Raw genomic sequence first — 23,026 nt, forward strand, 5'->3', positions numbered from 1 at the left:
AAACAAGTGGACTACACTCCACCTGTTTGTACATCTACCAAGGGCTCCTGTATGGTCAGTGGAGCTGGTAAAATGGACATTGAGTGTAGATACAGGGGTGGTGTTTCTAATCCAGTGATTGTTCCGTGTGTGTTACAGCAACAGCTTCCTATCAGCACCATGTTTCTTTCAAGTGAGCCACTTCACATGAAACGACTCTGAATTACTTAACTAATATCTGAATGGCTGTATGCAAAAGGTTTTAAAAATTCCCCTGTGAGACATTATTTCATAAACAGTATTTCTTAATGTACATCTGCTCTACTGGATTCCCAAAATGTATGCAAAATAAAAGGAAGTTGGGGGGGTGGGGTTGGTTAGTCGCACTTGGATTTACAACTACTTTCAGTTTGATCGAGTTTTCACTTCCCTAAAAACAGGGTTATGTATATGTTCAAACACAGAACTGTTCTCTTCCTCGCCTTCAAGGAATAATTTTAAGAAAGTATTTTATATAACAATAACACTTTTTAAGAAACTTTTTTTAAGAAAGTATTTTATGTACCACTCTGTGATGTTTGGGAAAGTTTACTGTGATGAAAATTTTCATTGTGGAATTGCCCCAGTTCAGCCACTGTCTTCATTTATGAGAAGACACACACACACACACACACTCACAACCCCATATACAAAGTTCATAGGACATTTTAACAATGACTCATTAGTTTGCAGCACATTTATGCTCATCCGTCTGTGTGCGCATGTGTGTGGGCTATGAGAAGAAGGGGGTGTTATAAGTGGGCACATGTGTGACATCACTCGTTTGAGGAACTTAAAATTGTGACAGTCCACTTTCTCACTTTGCTCTCAGAGCACTCGGTCCATTGTTGGACAACCTGCTTTGTTTGATCAGTTTAAACTGTGTTTAAAGCTTTGAGAAATGTGGTGCACGCTCGTTCTAGTTTTGGCACTGTCTCTGTCTCTGGGGAGTCAGGAGGAGAGTGGATGTGACTCGTGGGATTCAGTGGATCATATTAAATGCTGCAGTAGATGCAAGCCAGGTATGTACAGCAACAGTGAGGACATCACTGCTCATCCTTCTTTGTTAGACTGTGAACTTTGCAGTGTGGTATGTATTACCTTGTATGGACTAAAGATTTGATCATTTATTTGTACTTAATGATTTATTAATAACTGTGGAATAACAGAAAATCAGTATCAATGATTGTTTTGTGAAATAGACAGAAATATGGGAGTGCTATAAAGATAAAACAGTAGTCAGACAGATAGACACACAGAGAGAATGAGATACACAGAAAGACAGACATAGGTTCTTGTACAGAAAGAGAAACAGATAGACAAACTAAACACAAAAAGAGGTACATATCACTGTACAAAGAAATCTCCAAAATAGTAACCAAAATAGTAGAAGGAAAAAACCCTTAACTTTTAATTGACAATGTGCAATGATTGTATTAGAGGTAATTTTGGTACTTTTTTATCTTTCGTCCATTCATGATGGAATTTTCACACAATGTGGAGGACAGCTGCGTTGTTCAAATGATGTAGTACAGAACTATATATATATATATTTATATATATATACACAGAGAGAGAGCGAGAGAGAGACAGACAGACAGAATCAGACAGGTATAGAAAAAAAAAGAATGTGGCAGGCGGATGTTAAGACAGAAAGATGGTGTGAAATATAGACAGATGAAGAAACAGAAAAAGGCAGAGGTTGTAAAGGCAGGAAACAGAAAACTATAGCTAGGGGTCCCCTTGATTGAAGACTGAGTTGCAGGTCTGTGCCCACAGCTGATGATAGACGACGGTGTGTGTGTATGTATGCATTTGCTGCAGGAAACCGGCTGCTGACTCGCTGTGGTGAGGACCCAAAGACTTTGTGTGTGCTGTGTGAGAATGGAACATATGTCACAGACAGGAGCAAGAGTCACTGCTACAGATGCAGTGAATGCCTAGGTACAACACATACACACACTCTCAGACACATGACACACTCAGCATGAGACACACTCAGCATGAGTTCTGATACACTATTAGGTTTTTAAATAAATGTTTGCAGAAACTGATATGATTCCAATATCTTGCATCGCTAACTGGAAGGTTATGATAGCACTTTTACCAAAGGTCTTTCACGATCTGACACTGAACAAAAAGGGTTTGAATATGGCATGTGATTCCAAATCTTTTGAACAGTACTGTACAGTGCGATTTCTACTACATTGCTGATTCAGTTACATCTTTTAATACCTGCTCGTTCTACTGCTCATCCGGTGTTTTTCTTGTCAGCCCCAATGAGAGTAAAGAAGCCATGCACTGCCTGGTCAGACACAGTGTGCGAGTGTGTTGAAGGATTCCGCTGTGGAGGCAATCGGTGCTCCTACTGCATCAAAGAATGTGGCAAAGGACAGCAGCCTACAAACAACAGTGAGTGATCAGTTATTTGACAGTAAAAAGCGTAAATACTTGGCAACTGCTTATCCTTCAAACGAATATTATTGATTTTATGGGTGACAAAATGCTCAAGGTCTGACACTGATTTACCGTTTTCTTTACTGAGCCCTGGAGGAATGTTGTTTCCTTCTACAGAACACTTTTATAAATGTCTGGAATGATAAAGATCTTCATCACCATAATCTCTCTGTAAATGTAGGAGACTGTCAGCCTTGCCCTGAAGGAACATTTAACAATAAGGTCCATCAGTCATGTCTGAAGTGGAGTAGCAGGTAAGAGAAGTCTTGCTTTGTTTTTCCAGGTTGAAATGAAGTAGGGCTGCACAATGCATTGTTTGTTAATCATTATTTTAAGGCTGAAATATGTAGAAGAGGCCTTTGATAAGTCACAAAGGATATATTCGTGTGCTATGATCATCTTCTACAATGTCAGAGTGATTCTAATGAATGTTTTCTTATTGCTATTACATCTTATTGCTAATGTAGTATGCAGCAATAAATCCAAAATTCCATGCAGCCCTAAAATAAAGTAATTTAAATAAATAGAAATGTGACCAGCCTTCCCCTTTTCTGTTAAGATGCCCAATGCCGGAGCAGAAGATTGTAGCTAATGGCACGGCTATTAGTGACATCGTCTGTGGTCCAGCTGATGACCAGAAACCCAGCACACCACGTCCAAATGCAGACAGCAAAGACTCCTGTAAGCAAGACTATAACACTGAAACATTTTACATCATAAAATGGCCGACTGGGCTCCTGAGTTGGGCAGCTCTAAGCTTTGGTTCTCTGATCAGGAAATCCAGATTTAAATCCTTAGTGGTGCCACAGCCATCTGTATCCAGTATTTCAAGAGTGCACACTTGTCATCACTCTCTCCTCTCCCCTCATCACTCAGTGAGGTGCAACCCAACAGGTGTTCTCCTCCAAGCATGGTGATGTCTTGTGATGAGGAGGCTTAGCAACCACGTGGATCAAATAGTAGAGAAAATTGGGTTAAACTAAATTAAAAAAAAAACAAAAAAAAAAACTATGTATTAGCATTCAGCACCAACCTTGCACAGTCTATATTTCCGTCTCATTAACAGTAGGTCTTTGTTTATTTCTGTAGCTCCATGGGCAACGCTGGTCATTGTCATTGCTTGTGCTTTCCTGATCCTGGCTTCAGCTGTGCCATTCTTCATGGCTGTGAAGTGTAAAAGCAGACAGACTCCAAAAATTGTTCCTAGGCCAGAGGAAGTTCCAACTGGTAAGAACTGATTTGCTGTAAATAAGGATTCAGTGGTGAACTGACAAATACTGCAAAGAAATGTGAAGAATTAACACTGAATTTAGAACAAATAGCTTTTCGCAGTTAGCTTTTCTAGCATATTTATTTAGAGGAAAATCACATGACTATGTGCAAACATAATGGAAACATTATATGCTCCATGCAATTGTTCTGTTTGTTAGTGACAACACTTAAAGCTTTTCACGTGTTCAAAACATGGGTTAAAATAAGTGGCAAATCAAAACTTAGCAATTTATTTAACATGTAAAGGAAACCTGATTTAAATAAGCTGGCTTAGTTGTTCATGCAGTTTTTATTTAGTTTCCGAGAAACATCTAGTTGAAATCCAACTATTAAAGAGCACTCTGTTGTGTATGTGTGTGTTAAACAGGTCGGAGGCAGTTGCCTGAGCCGGAGCAGTGCTCTCTGTGTTTTCCGCAGGAGGAGCACGGCAGCAGCAGTGAGGAGTCGTTGGTGTCTGAAGATAAACCCTTTGAGCTGGTCGTATAATGCCGAGTCTGCATTAGAGGAAAAGGGTTCTGTAATATGCCTGTTCTTCATGTGCTTGACACCTAAATTATTTTTAGATAATTTAACTCTAGAATAATTCATGCAAGATGTACAGATGTATATATATCTTTATATATATCTATATTTTTAAATATGTGTCTTCAACCCTGGTATTGAAGCCTCTCTGTAGCATGCCTCCCCTACAGAACTGGCCCTTGATGAGAAGTTTAAATCGAGCCCTACTATCGAGCCTTAGAGTTTTCTAAGAATACAAATTCATTAGCACTTTTCATTAATTACAGCATTAGCTCACACTGCTGAGTCGAACCACCTACAGAAAACAAAACTGATAGTTTGGTTATACAGTTGGCCAGGTTAAAAATATAGTAGAAAAAAATGGTAAAAGTATGCAGCCATTTAGGATTTAAGAATGTTCAATTAGAAGTCGTATCTCAGAATTTCAGTGCTCCGACTGAGGGGAAAAGAAACAAATAAATAAAGCTGATAGAGAAAGAAAAGTAACAACTCCTCAGCTCAGAATTCCTACTTGGAAAGTTGGTCTTAGTCCTATCCTAACTTTAGGTTAAATGTGAAAAAATATTAAAATGTGAAGCATGAAGGATTGGATTCAGTGTCTAGGACTGAAAAGCACTTCTCAGTGATAAGCTTGTCTTTGCTAAGCTAGTTTTCTTCTCAGTAAATTTTTTTAAAGATGTATATCTTACAAAAGCAGGTTGGTGGAAGCTAGTTCATCCTCTTGGTGAATTATTATTTATTTGTATCTACAGAGCAAGCTCCAGTGTATATAACATTGTCTTTATGTTTATTAAAAAGATACTATATTAAAATTCATGATCTGAGTATTGTTTACGTTGTTTCATATCCAGTTATGATTAACTTTTGTTGTTTCATATCCAGTCTTCAGCTAGCCCACAGGATAAAAAAAAAAAAACTAAAACATTTTGGACACAGAGGTATAATGAAACAGCAGAAAAATAGCTGATATCTGCTCTGAAGCTATAAGGCTAATGTAGCTAACCAGCAATGTATATTTATAAGCTTCCAGTGCTTTTAAATCTCCATTAGCCTGATAGCTAAAGAAACCCCAAAAAAGTTATTTGAGTTGAACAGGTTAGGGACAAAATGGAAAGTATTTAAAAAGGTTTAATTTAAAGCTGAACTATGACTCCACAAATGAAAGGCGCTATGACGTAGCTCTTTGTATCCGTCTGCGCACGTGTGTGTGGGTGTGTGTGTGTGTGTGTGGCGGGGGAGACCGTAGGCAGACAGACGTAACTGAGACTCAGCTAAACGCCTAAACATTACAAAATCAAGAGAATTCCCCTGCATTCAAATTAGGAACTGTTAAATTCCCAGCATAAGATTAGCTCAGAATTATTCCCAGCAACTCATTCACAAGGTCTTTTCCCAGTTACACACACTTGTTTATTGAAAAGCTGGAATAAAATTGTACATATAATCTAATAATAATCCAGCTAAAACTGCAATTCTATTATAGTTTCATTACATTTAAAACTTCTAGACATCTGTAATTAGGAAATTATATCTGAGTTATTATTTAAAAGGTTAGAATATTTTTCTTTTCAAGAAACTGGATCAAATTATAAACTTACAAATAAGCTGCCTTGACACAACTATATTGACAAACGAGAATACAAATATACACACTGTATGCACTAATAGCAATGCAGTCTTTCCCTCAGGCACATACAAGTTTCATATTTCTGGCTGTGGGCCAGAATGAAATTTTCATAGGTTTCCCAAATCAACATTGCATTTCAATCTAAATGAATCTGTTTTCTCTAAACAGAATCCTGAAAACACTGAATAATAGTCTTACAAGCAGCTCTGCTTTCATTTACATGGCACAGTGAGCTCACATTCAGGCTCAAACTTCAACAAACTCTGAATCAGCAAAAAATACTCAACAGGATGTACAAGTCACTGTTGCTTGCAATTCTCCCGTTTCTCTTTGGCTTTGACTCGTCCTGATTTGTCAGAGTTGCGTCTGGTGGGAGGGACAAAGCTGGGCTCTGGCAGGTAATCGTAGAATATGCTGTGAGGATTGCGAGGGGCCAGGGAAATACCTACAGAGACAGTGACAAGTTTATCATGACCAATGCCTAGTCTCAAACTTCTTTAATACAATTTTTAGATGATATGATTTAATACAGTAGAACCCCGGAAGTCGACGCTAAATGTCGAGAGAATTTCGACTCGGAGGTCGACCTTAAAACTCGGAACCCAACCCACGCGACTTTTGTAAACAAACACCGCTCGTGTTGACGCTACTTGGCGTCGTTCCGCATGGTTAGAAGCTTTTTGAGGGTGTTCTCCAAGTTTTTGTGTATTTTACGCATTTTTGTGACTTTTGATTTGCAAAAAAAAAAAAAAAACAATAACAAAGATGGGTCCCAAGAAAGATACATCAGAAAAGCAAAAGAGGAAAAATGTGAGAACTACAACAGAGCTGAAAAAGGCAGTAATTGAAAAGTTCGAGAAAGGTGTGCATGTGACTGACTTAGCGTCGGATTTCAAATTGCCGAGATCAACGATAAGTACATTTTTAAGGAATAAAATTTATGGTAAAAAATTGATGGTCGAGAACCAATTAATCAGTTTTCAGTTATTTCTTATGGGGAAATTCGATTCAGAACTCGACCGCATCAGTTGACGACGCGAGTTCCGGAACGGATTGCCGTCGACTTCCGGCGCATCACCGTATTGTAATGTCGCTGGAGGTGGGAAATGACTATTACTGCAACAAGTGACTTTTACTGAGGCCCTACTGCAAGGCCACTAGACAGAAAAGAACAATTGAACAGACAGTAATTTGGGCTTGGTGTGTGGAGGGAGTATTCCATTGTCATCCAAATCCTCCTGACGGTGGATACCGCTCTGCCCATGACAATCGCCATACACCAAGTCCAACACACACACACATATACACACACATATATACACACACACACACACACATATACACACATATACACACACACACACACACACACAAAGACCCTCCCCAATATGAAGAGTCTTCAAACACTGGGTTAATCCCCAAAATAACCCGAAACCTGAAACAGTCCCTGGGGTGCTTCTAGACCTGCTGGGAGCTCCCCCATGAGCCTAGAGTCCAGTGTCACCACAGTATAATACTGTACACCTTACATATTATTTTTAAACTTGATTACACCCTTCAGATCTTCTAATACTCAGAAAATAATAAAACAAAAACATATTTAGTACCTGTATTTTCCTTCCTCATATTTGTTGACCAGTCAGACTAGTGTTTGTACATGTTGAATGTTACATGTAAAGCTCCAGTACATTTAACAGGTGTATTTTCCATAGTTCTTTATTTGGATTTTCCAGTGTGTATTTGTGTTGTAAGTACCTGCAGACGGGATTGTGGATATCTGGCTGTCTCTCTTTCTGGCTGTGAATGTAGGGTCCAGTTCTTCTGCAATGTTATGGATGTGCTGTGTTCCTCTGTGAAGAAACAGGCAAGTTAGAAAATGCCTGCAGTGACAATGTAAATAAACTATGTGTTTTGGTGTGTTTGACTAACAGAGTAGTGCAGGGTAGGTTCAGTGGATGCCTTTCGAGGGTGTGTTCCTCTTCTACAGGTGAGTGAAGACCCTCAGAGTTCAGCCTCTCTCTCGGCATTTGAAGAGGCTCCACCTGTACACAGAGCAGCATTCATATCTAACATTTACACACTACAGTCATCTCTATCCATCTGCTCGACTCTCTGTTTACCTGCTTGGAGATCAATACAGAACATTTATTACTCCATATTTATATATTAACAGATAATAATATATTTAGTGTTTAGGTTAACATACTGTTTAACTGAGACAATGTAAAACACTACTGTATGCCAATGATTATAGTGGGCTTTATCAAGTAAGAATCTGAAGAACTTCAAAACCATGTTTAATCTTCTTCACTTACAAAAACATGGTTACATTTCAGAGATGTTAAAACAGTTCACAGAAAGTGAGTAGTAAACTTAAAAAAGTTACTGATTAGGTCACTTTGGAGAGTAAAGGGTGAAATGCAGCAGCTCCATGGCTCCAAATATACTTTATGATAGGTTCATTTATACGAAAGGGAAAATGATAATGAGTGAGTTGCAACTGAAACTGAAAATTTTTCAATGAAGTAGCCAGCCAATGCCAGGGGATTTTAGAGCAGGCCTCAAGTCTGGGAAGACATGCAGGGTGAATTCCCTCTATATTTGTTAATTAAATGCCTCAAGATGTAGTAGATGAAATAGAAACAAACAAATGATTTGTGTCTTGAAAAATAACTTCCTCATACCTTCCTCATGGAGTCAGTGTCCCTAGTGTGATTCTATCCTGCTACTCTCTGCTGTAAAATATCTACTGTCTAACATCTAGGGATACAACAAACGTTAAAATGACTGTAGACATTTTTTCATCTACTATTTTATTTTAAAATCAAGAGTATAAACAGGAAATATTCCCTTTTTATTTAAACCCCTCTAAGTGACGCGAACTTGGTTGATATACGAGTGATCTAGAGAATCTACTACTCGTAACGTTGCTCTAGTAGATTCAGACACTCCTTCTAATCAGCAAATGTGCCCACGTTAAGGTGAAGCTGCTTGTGTGCAAAAGAAGCCAAATTCACAAATTAGAACTGAATGAGCACTTTTAGATTTTTAAACCTGTTCAAAATAAGGTTCTATGCACTAGATCTCACAAATATTGAAGTATAGAGGTGTAAGAACTGTGGGATGAGACATACTTTTCTGCTAGTGATGTTGTCAGTGGCTCTCAAGTCAAATGACCTCTCCTGGGCTTCTAGGTCATGTGACTCCCTCCTGTCCTTTCTTTCTTGTCGTTGCATGTATCGGGCGATCTCCTAGAGAACAGAAAGTTGTGATTGGTCAGTATAAAACAAATAAGCCCCACATTACAACTTTCATATATTAATAACTGCAGTTACTGCATTCTATATTTCATTTATAGATCAGCTCACCTCATCTTGGGCCACTTGAGCTGCACGGAAATCCACATCTGATCTACGGCCCTAATAATATAACCAGCAGACTAATGAGTTCTGCCACTTTTGTTATACTGATATAATATTTTGATGTGTTTACACATGATACATTTGAATTTGATTCTCAAGTACATGAGATTTACACCAATTTGCTGTAATATTACAACCACCTACTTACTTCTGTGTACATGCACTTTGTAGTTCTATAATTACAGCCAATAATACATCAGTAGCCTTGCCTGTTTTCTTGGATGAAGAACCCTTAAAGGACTTTCTAAGTGTATGTGTGTGTGTGTGTGTGTGTATAATATATATATATATATATATATATATATATAGCCACTAAGTCTGACTGAGTGGGCGTGTTCCGGAAAAGTGACGTCATTTCATGCTCTCTATTTTTGCTTGATGAGCTATTCTCAGCCCCAGTGAGTTTTTAAACTGAGAGGCCAAAGAGAGCGCTGCTGTGTCTGATCCACTCATACCAGCACAACACACACTAACACTTACACTGTGTAACTGCAGCAGTGATCTGAGTACGATTATTCCACCACTCAAATCATACCTGCTCTGTGGTGGTTCTGTGGGTGTCGAGACCATTGTAAAAGGGGGCAAAGAAAGTAGGCAGAGCAACAGACAGACGACAGTCTGTAACTGTAGAACTACAGAGTGCTTCTGTACGCATTGAGTGCAGAATAAACGAGTAGTATTGTAATTGCTGATTGGTATATATCTTTTTTTAATTTTCATTTTTTCAAGTTTGCACGATTTTGCTTTTCCCCAACATCTGGTACATATTCAATGTTTAAAATCCATATTTTCCACAGTCAGTCTTTGCTTATTTACTGAACTCAGAAGTAATAAATAATGAACATAATATAATGTTATTCAATAACACAGCATTTTTTCCCCTTACTGTCAGCTATATCTGCTACATCTATAAAGGTTAAGGCAAAACAAAGTCATTGTGTGTGTGTGTGTGTGTGTGTGTGTGGGTGTGTGGGTGGGTAAAATGACCTACAAAAGCCCACCTTCCTGTAAGGCTTGTCCTCCTCCTCCTGCAAAATACGAGCCAATTCAGCATCCCTTGCCAACTGCTCCCACAGCTCTAAATCTGAGAGAGAATGGGGGGGGTGTTAAAAGCATAAACAACAAGAGAAAAGAAAAAGAACAGAAGATACAGACACAGAAAAAAACAGAGTGAAGGTGAGACAATGTGAACAAAAGAGAGGAAGACAGAAAGAGATAGGGAGATAACAGTTATTAAAAGAGGGTGAGAAAGTGCAACACGAGGGCCTACATCAGCCAGCCACAGTGGAAATATTTGAAATACATTCGGCATGAAATAAATGGTTAACACAACACAACAGTGAAGCACTTCTGTTACCTTCACTGAGTGGCGAGTCTTTGCTGTCTCCGTGGTTACCAGCCTGGGCCCTCTGCCGCCTCATCTCCAACTCTTCCTCCTCCTGCATTCGCTTGGCCATCTCCTGCCATAATACACAGGTCAGCTCAGTGTAGGTTACAGAACAAAACAAAGACTGGATTATTATAGCGGCATACCGAATGGTAGAAATACTCTACAGACCATTACAGAAAGACTCTAAAGCTTATTACAGAGACTCTAGAGAGACTTGATTTGTCTTAGGGGCAATGTATAATGTCTGTGGTGGGTGAAGTATCAAAAAGACAAAACCATTTATTTATAAAGTAGGCTGGGTATGTTTCAAGACCTTAAAAATGTCATTTAATGCCCTGCACCACATTTTCTTGTTAAAAATGCTTAAAAACTATCAATAACGGTGTAATAATCTGACTGTAGATAATGACAGGGCTTTATTGTGCTCTCTAGCACAGATGACCTCAGTTCAATGCAGTGTAGTTGTGAGAGTAGAGTCCTACAAGAGTTGGCGAAGTAAATTTCCACACACCTCTCTCTGAAGTGCAAAAACACGCACACACATATACACTCATAATACCACATGCAGCATACAGAGGAAAGTACAGCTCAGTAGTCACCCACACATACTCAACCGCCCCCCCACACACACACACTCTCTCTCTTTATATATATATACACTCTAAATGTGAAGCATATCTTCATTTGTTCTGTAGTTTCTACTGTGTTTGTACAAGTATGACGTTACTGAAGCCTAATATTATGGCGCTGAAACAAACAGCACTTTTACAATTTGTAAACCCCATGACAATACTGAAATATTTTCTAGCACCCTCTGAAATCATGGGTATTTACAGCTGTGTTGTTAACCTGCAGCAACAGCCTTTACGACTCTGTGAAATTGGACACTGGATTTTGGAACATTTCTGTTAGAATTTAAAGCCAGTCAGCCCCAACTCCTTTAGGCCTCCTGAGTCTGACTTATACTGGTTAAATAATTGTGGAACGTCAAATCCACGAAAATAATGAGTGGTGCTCCAACATTTGAGATGTGTTGAGTTTAAAATCATTATATCTTCTGCTCCACCAGAGGGAGGCATTTCCTCTCTTTCTCATATTTCTCTTCTGCTGAGGACTCACATTATCAATGATGCAGGTCTCCTGGCGCCAAGGCAATTTTAGTGTAATGCTTTGGCATGAGGAGAGACTCATCCCAGCTTCTAGTGAAGCCTACCTCACTGGGGCTTTTAGTGGCCATTAGCTGTATTGCCAAGGTTTTGCTGCATGCCCTGTTCGTAAATAGACAGTTCTCAGCAGACAGCTCCAAGTGGTTAGTGAGGTCCATTACTGCAGGTAATATGTTCCAGAAACTGAGAGACAATCGGACTGATATTTCTATGAATCCACCTGAGACTTATGCTTATTGCTTACGGGCTTTAATTAGTAATGCACTGAAATTACTGTTGTTGCATGCTCTTTAGCCTTCTGTATGCCAAGGGTAGCCACATATTCAGCATAAAATTAGGTGACACCCTCTCAAGGCCTTGAGAAGTTTAGCTCAGTGCACAGAACTGAAATTTAGGGCACGTTCAGATTAAAATATGAAAGTGAAAACTGACAATAAACAAAAAATATAAATAAATAAAACATACTGGTACAGTATGGGCTACAGTCCATACACAAACCACAGTGAACAAACATAAAAAAATAATAATACTACTAATAATTAAAATGATTTCTTATAGGAATATTAAATTCCACCTTAAACAGTGGAGTAAAATAATAATAAATCTCTAGTTTTAATAACATACCACTGTATAAAAGCCAAGGATGAACACTCCATTTCCAATGAAGTAAAAGCAGGCCCTAAATCATGCAAAGAGTCAAATGGCTGACTGCTATCAAACACTGTATTTTCATAAATATATATATTACATTCAAAATACAGTGTTCGAGTGTTTAAGGTTGTTGCTGTTAGTCCATCAATGCGTCTGAGTCTCTAAAGCTCTATTCTTCATCAACACCACGGTGAGATATTTCACATTGTCTGAGTGTTCACTCCTCTGTGGTAAAACAGCTTCCTCATAGGAGACTCACTGGACCACATTCAGTCTAGCTACATAGTGAAGGATATCCATAGTAGACAGGCTCCAAAACACAGACGAGCCTACACATACAGACAAGAGCACACACAAACAGACAAATAGACATATGCACATAAACACTTCAGTGCAATACACAACATGATCAGAGTTATAAATGAGTTTGTGTAAACGTTCTTGTAAAAGGCTCTATGTATAAAATATTTCTTAAATTAAGAAGAATGCTAAAATAATCCCATTTAAAAAGTGGTCTATTTTACAGTTTTTACAGACACACACAGTATATAATTAAAGTAGGAGGGGTGAGATAACTGTGAAACTGGGCCACAAAGAATTGACACATCTCTCATGAATATAAACAATGAAAGCCTTTTCTCTTTCAGATTTCAGAGTCCAAGTCCTGCTCAACACTGTCCATCTGCTCCACCCCTACACACACACACACACACACACACACACACACACACACACACACACACACACACACACACACACACACACACACACACACACACACACACACACACACACACACACACACACACACACACACACACACACACACACACACACACACACACACACACACACACACACACACACACACACACATTCTTTGCCAACAGCCACAGAGCCTGTGACTTACAGTGATGTGCTGTTAAAATAGTTGACATAGTGCTACAGGTTGTGCCAAAGTAGTGGCAGATAAAGCCTTCATTCTTGAAAAAAAGACCAGGCCCTTAGCTCTGAGAGACCAAGAGTTCATGTAGATATACCGCACTACTGTTCAAAGTTTGTTTAATAACTTGCACAATGTAAAGTCATAATATTATAGTCATAATCTGAAGTATTTCCACAACAAAAAACAGTTTTCCTTTCTAAAAGCAGACTGGACTGAAACATTCCTCATCACCTCAATGGGAATGGGCAGAGCTTAATGACCCCACGCTGAAATGGTGGATACATGTGAATGTTTTAGCTCTAGTGACAACATAAAAACAATTAATTAAATATTTTTTCCACAGCATAATGTCTGTATATTTTCTGTATGGAGTGGAGAATGAACTGCTAACATTTGTGGGGAAAAATTTAACACTGTTTACGTTACAGAGGTCCAACAAACAAATAAAATTATGTTCCATATATAAAAAGTGTTGAATGTTTTGTTTTCCATAACTTATGTTCTTTAAAAATGTCAACACTCTCAAATCTAAATACCTATGAATATTCCTGCTATTTGTTTATACATAAATCTGTATTAAAATTGGCTTCATATTTTTACAAAAACTGCAACATAGAGCTGCTGAGCATTTATTTCTGGCACCGCAACATTAAGGTGTTTTCAAAGCTTGTCCTGTTGAGGCCACTGTACCAACTAAACATGGAACAACAGCTCCAACTAGCGTAGCTAATAGATTAGAAACGGGCTTTTGCACTGAGTGTATATATCTGTCTACAGTCGAATACACTACAGTGTGTAGATGTTGAGCCTTCATTGTTAAGGTAGCGCACATGGCCATCTGTTGAAGCTGAATTAGTCAACACCAGGTGCCTCACGGCACTGTCAAGAACCACAGTTCACAGAGGACGAAAACACTTTGCGAAAACACTCTGAACAGACTCTTGGCCCTTTTTCAATTTTAAGCCACAAACCATTTTTAGAAATGAGTGCGGCATTAAAACTCTAAAACAAGCACTGCCATTCTGAAGCTGCAATTCACAAATCCACAGTTCCTCTGAGACACTTCAATCACCAGAAGAGCTGGCGCATTTCTCCTTAAGCTGTCTTCACTTTAAAGGACTTGTTGGTGAAAAATCACAAAAAGTATACATAGTTTTCCTGTTTTGTCAAATGTAGCAACCAGCACAGACAATTTAATGTTCCAAGTTTGCTGTTTTAGGTTTGCACTGAAGCTAAGAGGCTAATGGCTAACAAGCAATGGACATCAATGTAAATTGTTTACCAAAATGTAAATACAGTTATGTATTCTCAGACTAGTTCTGGGGTCTGCCTCGCAGAATATAGTCCCACTGTTCATCAAAGTGGATGCCACCTGACGGCTCACAGTAGAAGCCATCCAGAAATCCAGCCCAAGATATTGTCTGCTCCCTCCTACACTTACAGTCTCTATTAAAACTATAACTAGCAGGTAGTTTGCACTATGCTAATTGGTATACATGGCTTCCTTATTAATAAAATTATATGGAAACTAAATGCGAAAATCATCCTATTACTGTTTTGGCTGATTGACTTCATTTGGTGTAAGGAAAACAAAAACCTAATTTATCTTTAATAAAATAACAATACAGTTTTTTTGTAAACAGCCTTTTACTTCCTGCTGTCTCCCCTCTGGTCTTCCAAAACCAAACAGAAGCCATAATAACACATTACGTTGCCTCACTATTTGCATCCGACCAAATCTCCACCTCCATGACAACCAACCGCTACTGTGGAAACACCTCAGGCGTTGCTGTGGCAACAGTTTTGAAGGCAGAAGTGCCAATCTGAGCTCTGCAATGACAAAGCTGGCATTTTGGAGTTCATGGCTTATATCTTTGGAGAAGAAAGGATTGGGAAGGATGAGAAAAATACAGAAACCCTTGAGGTTGTGGTGAAGTGGATTGCTGGCCGAGAGACACTTCTCATGCAACAGGGGCCTCATTCTCTCTGTTCTTTTTTTCTCTTTTGTTCCCCCATTGCTCCTTCCGGCTGCTTTTCTGTGGGGAACAAGCACCTACTCTGTCCCGGTGCTTGGTTAGTACTCTGTAATCAGCTTAAAAGTGAGAACAGACTGTCGGGTAGCCAGGCTTCAATACAGCAGCCAACAACGGGTAGTCTCGTGCAAGACCACACATTTAAAGCCAAAACAACACACACACACACACACACACACACACACACACACACACACACACACACACACACACACACACACACACACACACACACACACACACACACACACACACACACACACACACACACACACACACACACACACACACACACACACACACACACACACACACACACGGTTTGTGTGTGTGTAAGACTGGGCAGAAATATTGCTAAAAATGTTTTACTGCTTTTAAAAATGCAATGTATAGCTCTCTTTCTCTCTTTTTTAGACCCCTGTCCATTTTGTCCCTTTGTCCATAACTATGTCATACACGGTCGGAAATCAGGTATGCAAGTCTATTTGGGATTGCTTAAGTCAGTCCGGTTTAATGTAAACTGGTGATAATTTACGCATGCATTTTGGGATAATGCTAATGAAGTAGTACATAGATGTTGTTTGCTCATTGGCCTCATTAGTGCTGTAGCTGAAGGGCAAAACTAAATAAGCAAACTTTGGACATGTCTTTCCTTTCTTCTCGTAAATGGTATTAGGGGTTTACATGTAGGAAACATGAATGGAGATAATGATTTTGAAAGGAGAGAGCAAGATAATGACGCTAAACATACACGAAAAACAACCCAATGTTGGTTTCTAAAAAGACAATAAACATGTTTGCCTCATGTTCTTTACCTCCTGACTTGAATGGCTTTGACAATTTATGGATTGTGGATTTCAAAATGTCCAGCAGAAGGAGCCTCATAACCTTGGGGAAATGGCAATGGATTCCCAAGAGGAACGTGCCAAATTTATACCACAATGATTCAAATAGCTAACTACTTCTTACCAGAGATATCCAGAAGCCTTTATTAACAACAATAACTTTGGACCACTATACAAACTTGGTTTCTGAATACTTTTTTACTTTTACATTTTTTTCCCCTGGCTGAACAAAGCAAACAAAGAGTCATGTCTATGACATGAAACATTTGAAGATCTTAATGTAAGAAAAACACTTTAAAGTATATATATTTCTGCAGTTTAGGAGTCTTAGCTATTCAACCACCACCTTAACATACCTCATCTTCTTCTTCCCTCCTCTGTGCTTCTTCATCGCGCCTTCTGAGCTCCTCTTGAATCATCTTTGCATACTCACAGTCATGCTCCTCCCTGTAAATGAGCCACGGAGATGGAAGTTCCTGCTTGGGTCGTTCATAGTTCAGTGAAAACCTTCGAAACGCCCTCAGATGCTTATCAACAGTGAGACAGTAATTTATTTTTAGCCATGCCCTGGATCAGCTAAATGGAGTCAAGTCTAGTTAAACTAAAGCAAAAAGCAAATCACTGTAAGAAAGACTTAATACAGTGCAGTGATTATATCAGGACACTCCTGAGGTGCTTTTTCTTGTCTGAAGAGCTGAGCAGCTACTTTAACACACACACACACACACTGCCTTACACTTGTCGTAGCTGGTGGCTGAGTTGAGCTCTCCGTTCCTCTTCTTCTTGCAGCCTCCGCGCCAGACGCACATCGCTCTGCACTGCCTGGTTCTTCTGCACATTAGAGCTGTAGAACTGTTCAACTGTGAAGGAGAACAAACAAGAGCATCTGAAAATTTTGATTCAAATAAATCAGTTTTGAAAAGTTAGAACTGACTTTTATTATACACTTCAATGCTCTTCAATAAATACTGCACTCACATTTTGATCATAAAGGTCAGATACTGATATTACATACATACAGATATAGATATCTGACACGAGGAACAGTGATGACAGTAATAACTGAGATGTAGACAAACAATCATCAGTCTGAAGGCGTTAATTCCACTGCACTGAGCTGTTAAATTAAATAAATCATAAACCAATAGAAGTGCAAGGTTATTTTGTTACCTTCATTAACATTTCGGTGCTCACAGTCAACCCTAATCTTAGCCTTTGAGAATTTGAGCTGAAACAAGGCTAGGTGAGTTTTGTTTCAAAATGGAGGAGTAGAAGGAGAGTTGAAGCTATAGATAAAAGGTTTGTTAGAGGGTTGCAGGGTGGTATGAAGAAACGGATGGAAAGACACAGGAAGGTATAAACAAATGAAAGGACGGGGAAATGGGCAGTGTGTTGGATGCAGGGAAGTATAAAGAACTGGAGGGATGGCCAAAGGGATGGAGGGAAGAAACAATGGAGGTTTGGATAAAAGGACAGAGCGAAAAGAGAGGGATGTTAGAGGGTACGGCGGAACAGCCACATGGAAGAATGGACAGAGAGATGAAAGTGATGTGTTGTTTACTCACTCTCCTGCTCCTGAAGGCTATGAGCCAGCGCGCTGTCCTCCAGCACTGAGAAACACTGACACACTGAGAGAGAAAACAGACACGACAAAACACAGAACTCAGTCTATAACAAATACATGGACAAACACAGCGAGGACATGTTTATCTACAACAATGACAGAGCAGTGAAAACTAAAGCATGTTCACAAAGTGGCTGGACTCTTTCAAAGACATTGTGATGAACAAACACACAAATAGCCGAGTATCTCTGAGTGTTACAGAAATGCACTAATGCCCTTTCTGGGACCCAAAACAGGAAAACTTGTCGTCCAGCCAAGTGGGTCAGCGGAACGGGACAATGGGGCAGTAGAAGGTGGCAAACTGCCCATAGCGTGTGTGTGTGTGCTTCCGTGCTTTTTCTTGACCTTGGCAAGGGACGGTAGGTAAAAATCGTGAGAAACAGGCTGCATTTAACATGTATTAGTTAGTGTTATGCTTCACAGTACATTTACAGGACAAACATGAGGAAACTGAGGTTACTTTGCTGCTCTATTTAGATAAAGCAGATCTGGAAACACATGTGGACAACATGTTCAAACTTCAGTCACAGGAGTTTAAACACTGCCATCTTTTTCAGCTCTTTTTAAGTATCGCATGCAACTGTGTGTGTCTGTGTTTAGTGCAGATATTCATCACATTGTGGGTACTAAAATATTTTTAAAAACTCATATTGTGGGGTCAAAGGTCATGTCTCCATTACTTAAAATTTAAGGTGAACGTATTACGGTAAGGGTAGTAATAGTTATGGTTAGAGTCAGGGTAAGGCTCCACAGGATGAATGGAAGTCTATTTATGTCCCTTAACAGTATGAAAACATGGTGTGTGTGTGTGTGTGTGTGTGTGTGTGTGTGTGTGTGTGTGTGTGTGTCTGCTGACCCAGGCAAATTCCTTACCTGCCAGGGGTCCAATTAAACGGGAATCCAAACAATGATGAATGCTAAGGAATGCCTTAGAAAGAATTATACACTCAGCTACAGCACCAAACACAGCAAATCAATCTGAATAATGCTCCCCAATGTCCCTTCATATAAAGGAACAGTTGGGTAAAAAACTGCACCATTTCACCCCCCCCCCTTAACTCAGCCATCCTTCCTTAGAGACCTGCTTCTTTAACTGCAGCTAAAGCAATAAGACTGAACAGCGCAGCGTGATGAGATGATGACAACAGAACGTAGGGAGGTCCTTTATCCAACCATTTTGTATCAACGTATCAAAAAATAAACCTTGGTTTGAGCATCACGATTAAGGGATGGCTACGTTACTTAACATTGCGATATGAGATGGAAAAAACCTAAGGGTCTACCCACCCAGAGCACAATTATGCTCCTGTGGATTCCATGCCACTGATCTTATGGAAGTTACTTTACCATTCAACGCAGAACTGCGTTAGTGAACTACATTAGGCTCCAGTGCAGACTTTAGACATCGAACAAATGTTCGCCAACTGATAGAGCGAAGGAAATGCCAAATAAATGATGTGGATGAAGATGGCTACTAAGAATAGTTTCACGGCGTTCCACATTGTCTAAGTAAAGAACTGTCCTATAACAATTCTGACATATCTGACAAAACAATATTTGTCACAGGTCAGGGTGTTCGCTCTTCGAGTCCAAACATAGATTACAAGCACAGGAGACAAAGCCAGAGTCTAAACTTGTGCAAGCAAGAGAGACGGAGGGAAACACATTGCTCTCCACCCTGCTCTTTTCAAGCAGGCGCCGTATGAGCTCAGATGGAAAAGTTTACCCGGTTGTTCCGTGCACAGTGGCTCATTTCATAAATGGCTGGCACAATCTGGTTACACCGAGATGGCATGAAAAATCATTTTGTGCTGTAATAAGTAAGCAGGGGTGGTGTCCTGCTGGGTCTTTAAGCAGCAAATAACTTTGCTATAAACCCACCAATGAAAACTAGGTCTGTGCCTCTTTCTCTAATAATGAATGTGGCTTTCAAACCTAAACCTGTGTAAAAACAGACACAGCTTGGCTGCGTCCATGAATTTCCTTTAACAATACCAGCCTCTCCAGCTCAGTGTTGCTGTTTCTTGTCCTTGAACATTTTTGCCTGAAGCTCAGTTCTTTCAGAGAAAGATTCATTCGTTTAATGAATTAATTAACTTTATTAATTCCATAAAATATTATAGTCCTCGTCTGAAACCACATAATCAAATCTATTTCATCTTACTCAACAAATTAGATTAGATTTCTGGATTGTGATTTACTGGCAGTGTAGCTCACTACAGATTCTGAAGGAAATTCTTCACCAATATGTCCTTCAAAGCGTTTCTCATATTTGTGAAACCTTAGGAGAGGCAGACGTGGGGGAGGGTGGGGGTGTGGGGGGGAAGTGGTGGGATCTTTTTTGGATTTTGAAGAGAGAAAGGTCGCACGGCTAAGCCATCTGACCCACTCTGCTGAGCTATAGCTTCGGGCCATACAGATGGCGGTGTCTGGAGTCACTTGTATGAACTCAGAGTGGGTGAGGGTGTGTGTGAGTGAGTGTGAGAGAGAGAGAGAGAGCGCGGTTCACTTACTCTTCTTTTGTCTCTTCTCTAGTGCTGTCTATATTTGGCACTGCAGGCCTGTACAGTAGAAGCTTTTATAAATATCTGCCCTGGCTCTGTTGGAGTGGGGTAGAAGTGGGAAGGGGAGGGGGGGGGTTGCTATACACCCAGAGTAAAAAAAAAAAAAAAAAGGGTCAGTACATTCATAGTATCAAGTTTTACTCTCTCTCTCTCTCTCTCACACACACACACACACACACACACACACACCTTAGCTGTTTACTCCCTGAAGTCCACTTCATTAAAGAGTTGCATTTATTTCCTCAACACATATTCTAGTCACAAAAACTCTAAGCTGACTTTGAAAGCTTATCTGCTCTGCACGGCACATGGTCACAGCGCTGACCTCTGCTACCAAAATGGAGAAGGAATCTGGTCCTAAATCCCACGTGACAGACAGGAACACTGGCAATCTCCTCAACAAGTCATTAAGAGGAAAGAGTGGAACAGCATTGACATTCTCAAAGCCTTATCAGTGTTATGCAGCCTCATGTCCACCTCCACTGCCAGCAATGACCACTTCAATGGTCTACAGCACGGCTCATGCCAGACAGGTCTAACAATTCCAATGTTTCTCAGTGCCTTATCACCATTTGTGACAATGACCTTCAAGCATTCAGGCTTTATCTGATGTCCATATTGTCAGACAGCATATATATCACTCAAGTGTGGAACAGAACTAAGACAGTGTTCAGTAAAACAAAAGTTGGGTGATTAAGCAAATGTAAACACATTGCCTTTCCCAAAAAAAACTTTTTTGACAGACTTTGCTTCAGTTCAGGGTCGCGGTGGGTCCAGAGTCTACCCGGAGTCAATGGGCGCAAGGCAGGAACACATCCTGGAGGGGGCGCCAGTCCTTCACAGGGCGACACACACACCCACATTCACTCACACCTATGGACACTTTTTGAGTCGTCGATCCACCTACCAATGTGTGTTTTTGGACCGTGGGAGGAAACCAGAGCACCCGGAGGAAACCCACACAGACACTGAAAGAACACACCAAACTCCTCACAGACAGTCACCCGGAGCGGGACTTGAACCCACAACATTCAGGTCCCTGGAGCAGATCTTTGAATATTCAATTAGTCCTCATCTGTATCTTGACCCGCACCATCAACAAATGACCTTCGGTTTGTGAGCCCCATCCCACAAGTTGACTGCATCGGTTACTTAAATTTATGACGCAAGTAGCCCTGCCTGTCTGAATACGTCCTTTTGAGTCTGTATTTGGAACACTGCAGTTTCAAAGTTGAATGCTCAGACAGCCCATTAACTGCTTATTTCACTCATGATACATGCTCTAGCATCTAAACACCATCGTGTATCTTTAAACGTGACTGAAATGCTTGTGGTGGAAAACCAAGATACGCACCATCAAACACGCGTGGCAGGTGGGATTTGTCAATCTCAAGCTCAATCTCAGTCATGGCTGTGTTCATGCTTCATGGTCCTCTGCAAGCAGTAGAGGCAGACAGACATGTATCATGGTGTAACACTGACATACCTTCTGTTTACCATGTCTTAGCTGACAGTGTGTACTATTTCCATTCTCCAGATCTCTCTAACGCTGAGCCATACAGTCTGTGTTTTCTCATCTCCTAGAATCATCCAACAGTTCATTCTGAATTGAGCTTGTGTATATTTGTGAGATGGAAAACAGGTCTCCACTCAGAATATGCATTATAATGGTATAATTAATATCTCAGGACACTTGTCAGATTGCTATTAATAACTGAGCTACATATTAAAAGATATTTTAGGTTACACAATTTCGACTTCAAATATATCAAATGTATTTATGTTCAGCCAACAGCAGAGCTGAACAGTGACAAAGAACAAGCTTCTAATTCGAATTTGTCCTTTCCACCTTAAATAGTGCAGCAGCAAATCGGGAGTTCGGCTGTAACTGTTGCACTATTTAAGGTGGAAAGGACAAATTCGAATTAGAAGCGCGCGTCTTGTCGTTGATAAATTAAACGCAGACGTTAAGAAACCGTCGACTAACGACAACTTTAGCTACACAAACAGAACAGCTATAATTCAACATGAGAAAGGGAAAATGATTAAAAACGAAAGTTTTTCACCTGAACACACGGCTTTTGTCTCGTCTGTTCACCACGCGAAGGTTTGTTATGTTTTTTATTCGACGCTCATCATCAGTAGGCTCCGACAGTGAGGCGCATCCAGAGGCAGAGCCGAGATTTACAGCGGAACACCGTATCTGCGTTCAGTTACCGGCAAAAGATACCCGGTATTTACACAAAGATACAACACACAAGCTTCATATACATTACAACAGGAGTATGAATGTCAACTCGCCGCTGAGGCGCTGTTAAAGGCGCTGAAGCTGAAATAACGCCTCTGAGACAAAGTAACAGAAGTTGTTGCTGTGGTTCCCACAGTCTGTCAGTGTACACATCGCTTTGAGCGCCCCCTGCTGCTCACTATAAATACCACCGCTCAAAATAATGGCTGGAGTCATGGTAGAAAAGTATGTAGAGGCTTAA

The 23,026-nt window shown here is 40.0% G+C and overlaps 2 protein-coding genes across 3 annotated transcripts; one reads left to right on the top strand and one right to left on the bottom strand.

The window, feature by feature from the left end:
• The first annotated feature begins 855 nt into the window (after positions 1–855).
• tnfrsf9b (tumor necrosis factor receptor superfamily, member 9b) lies at positions 856–5,640 on the top strand. Its single transcript, XM_066672954.1, has 7 exons — positions 856–1,040; positions 1,843–1,962; positions 2,293–2,430; positions 2,657–2,729; positions 3,035–3,156; positions 3,565–3,702; positions 4,115–5,640. The coding sequence occupies exons 1-7, from the start codon at positions 920–922 to the stop codon at positions 4,231–4,233; spliced, it is 831 nt and encodes a 276-aa protein (XP_066529051.1). The 5' UTR covers positions 856–919; the 3' UTR covers positions 4,234–5,640.
• A 148-nt stretch (positions 5,641–5,788) lies between these two features.
• Positions 5,789–23,026, bottom strand: ccdc50b (coiled-coil domain containing 50b). Of its 2 annotated transcripts, XM_066672952.1 has the most exons (13): positions 22,604–23,026; positions 21,892–21,971; positions 20,487–20,615; positions 17,915–17,977; positions 17,086–17,209; positions 16,706–16,796; positions 10,676–10,778; positions 10,320–10,402; positions 9,265–9,315; positions 9,031–9,147; positions 7,826–7,938; positions 7,652–7,746; positions 5,789–6,341 (listed from the first exon to the last, which is right to left on the bottom strand). In XM_066672952.1, coding segments are annotated over exons 3-13 (987 nt in total). In that variant the 5' UTR covers positions 20,488–20,615; positions 21,892–21,971; positions 22,604–23,026; the 3' UTR covers positions 5,789–6,195. The 2 variants fall into 2 exon arrangements, with proteins under 2 accessions (XP_066529049.1, XP_066529048.1); XM_066672951.1 differs by lacking the exon at positions 20,487–20,615.

The sequence above is a fragment of the Hoplias malabaricus genome, chromosome 5 (genome assembly GCF_029633855.1).
Source record: "Hoplias malabaricus isolate fHopMal1 chromosome 5, fHopMal1.hap1, whole genome shotgun sequence".
Lineage (NCBI taxonomy): Eukaryota > Metazoa > Chordata > Actinopteri > Characiformes > Erythrinidae > Hoplias > Hoplias malabaricus.

Coding starts and splice junctions, on each gene's coding strand:
- tnfrsf9b (XM_066672954.1), top strand. CDS start 920: ATGTGGTGCACGCTCGTTCTAGTTTTGGCACTGTCTCTGTCTCTGGGG. Junction 2,730..3,034: donor TGTCTGAAGTGGAGTAGCAG/GTAAGAGAAGTC, acceptor TTTTCTGTTAAG/ATGCCCAATGCCGGAGCAGA. Junction 3,703..4,114: donor GCCAGAGGAAGTTCCAACTG/GTAAGAACTGAT, acceptor TGTGTTAAACAG/GTCGGAGGCAGTTGCCTGAG.
- ccdc50b (XM_066672951.1), bottom strand. CDS start 21,958: ATGAACACAGCCATGACTGAGATTGAGCTTGAGATTGACAAATCCCAC. Junction 17,210..17,914: donor TAGCCTTCAGGAGCAGGAGA/GTGAGTAAACAA, acceptor TCTCCTTCACAG/TTGAACAGTTCTACAGCTCT. Junction 9,316..10,319: donor AGGACAAGCCTTACAGGAAG/GTGGGCTTTTGT, acceptor TTATATTATTAG/GGCCGTAGATCAGATGTGGA.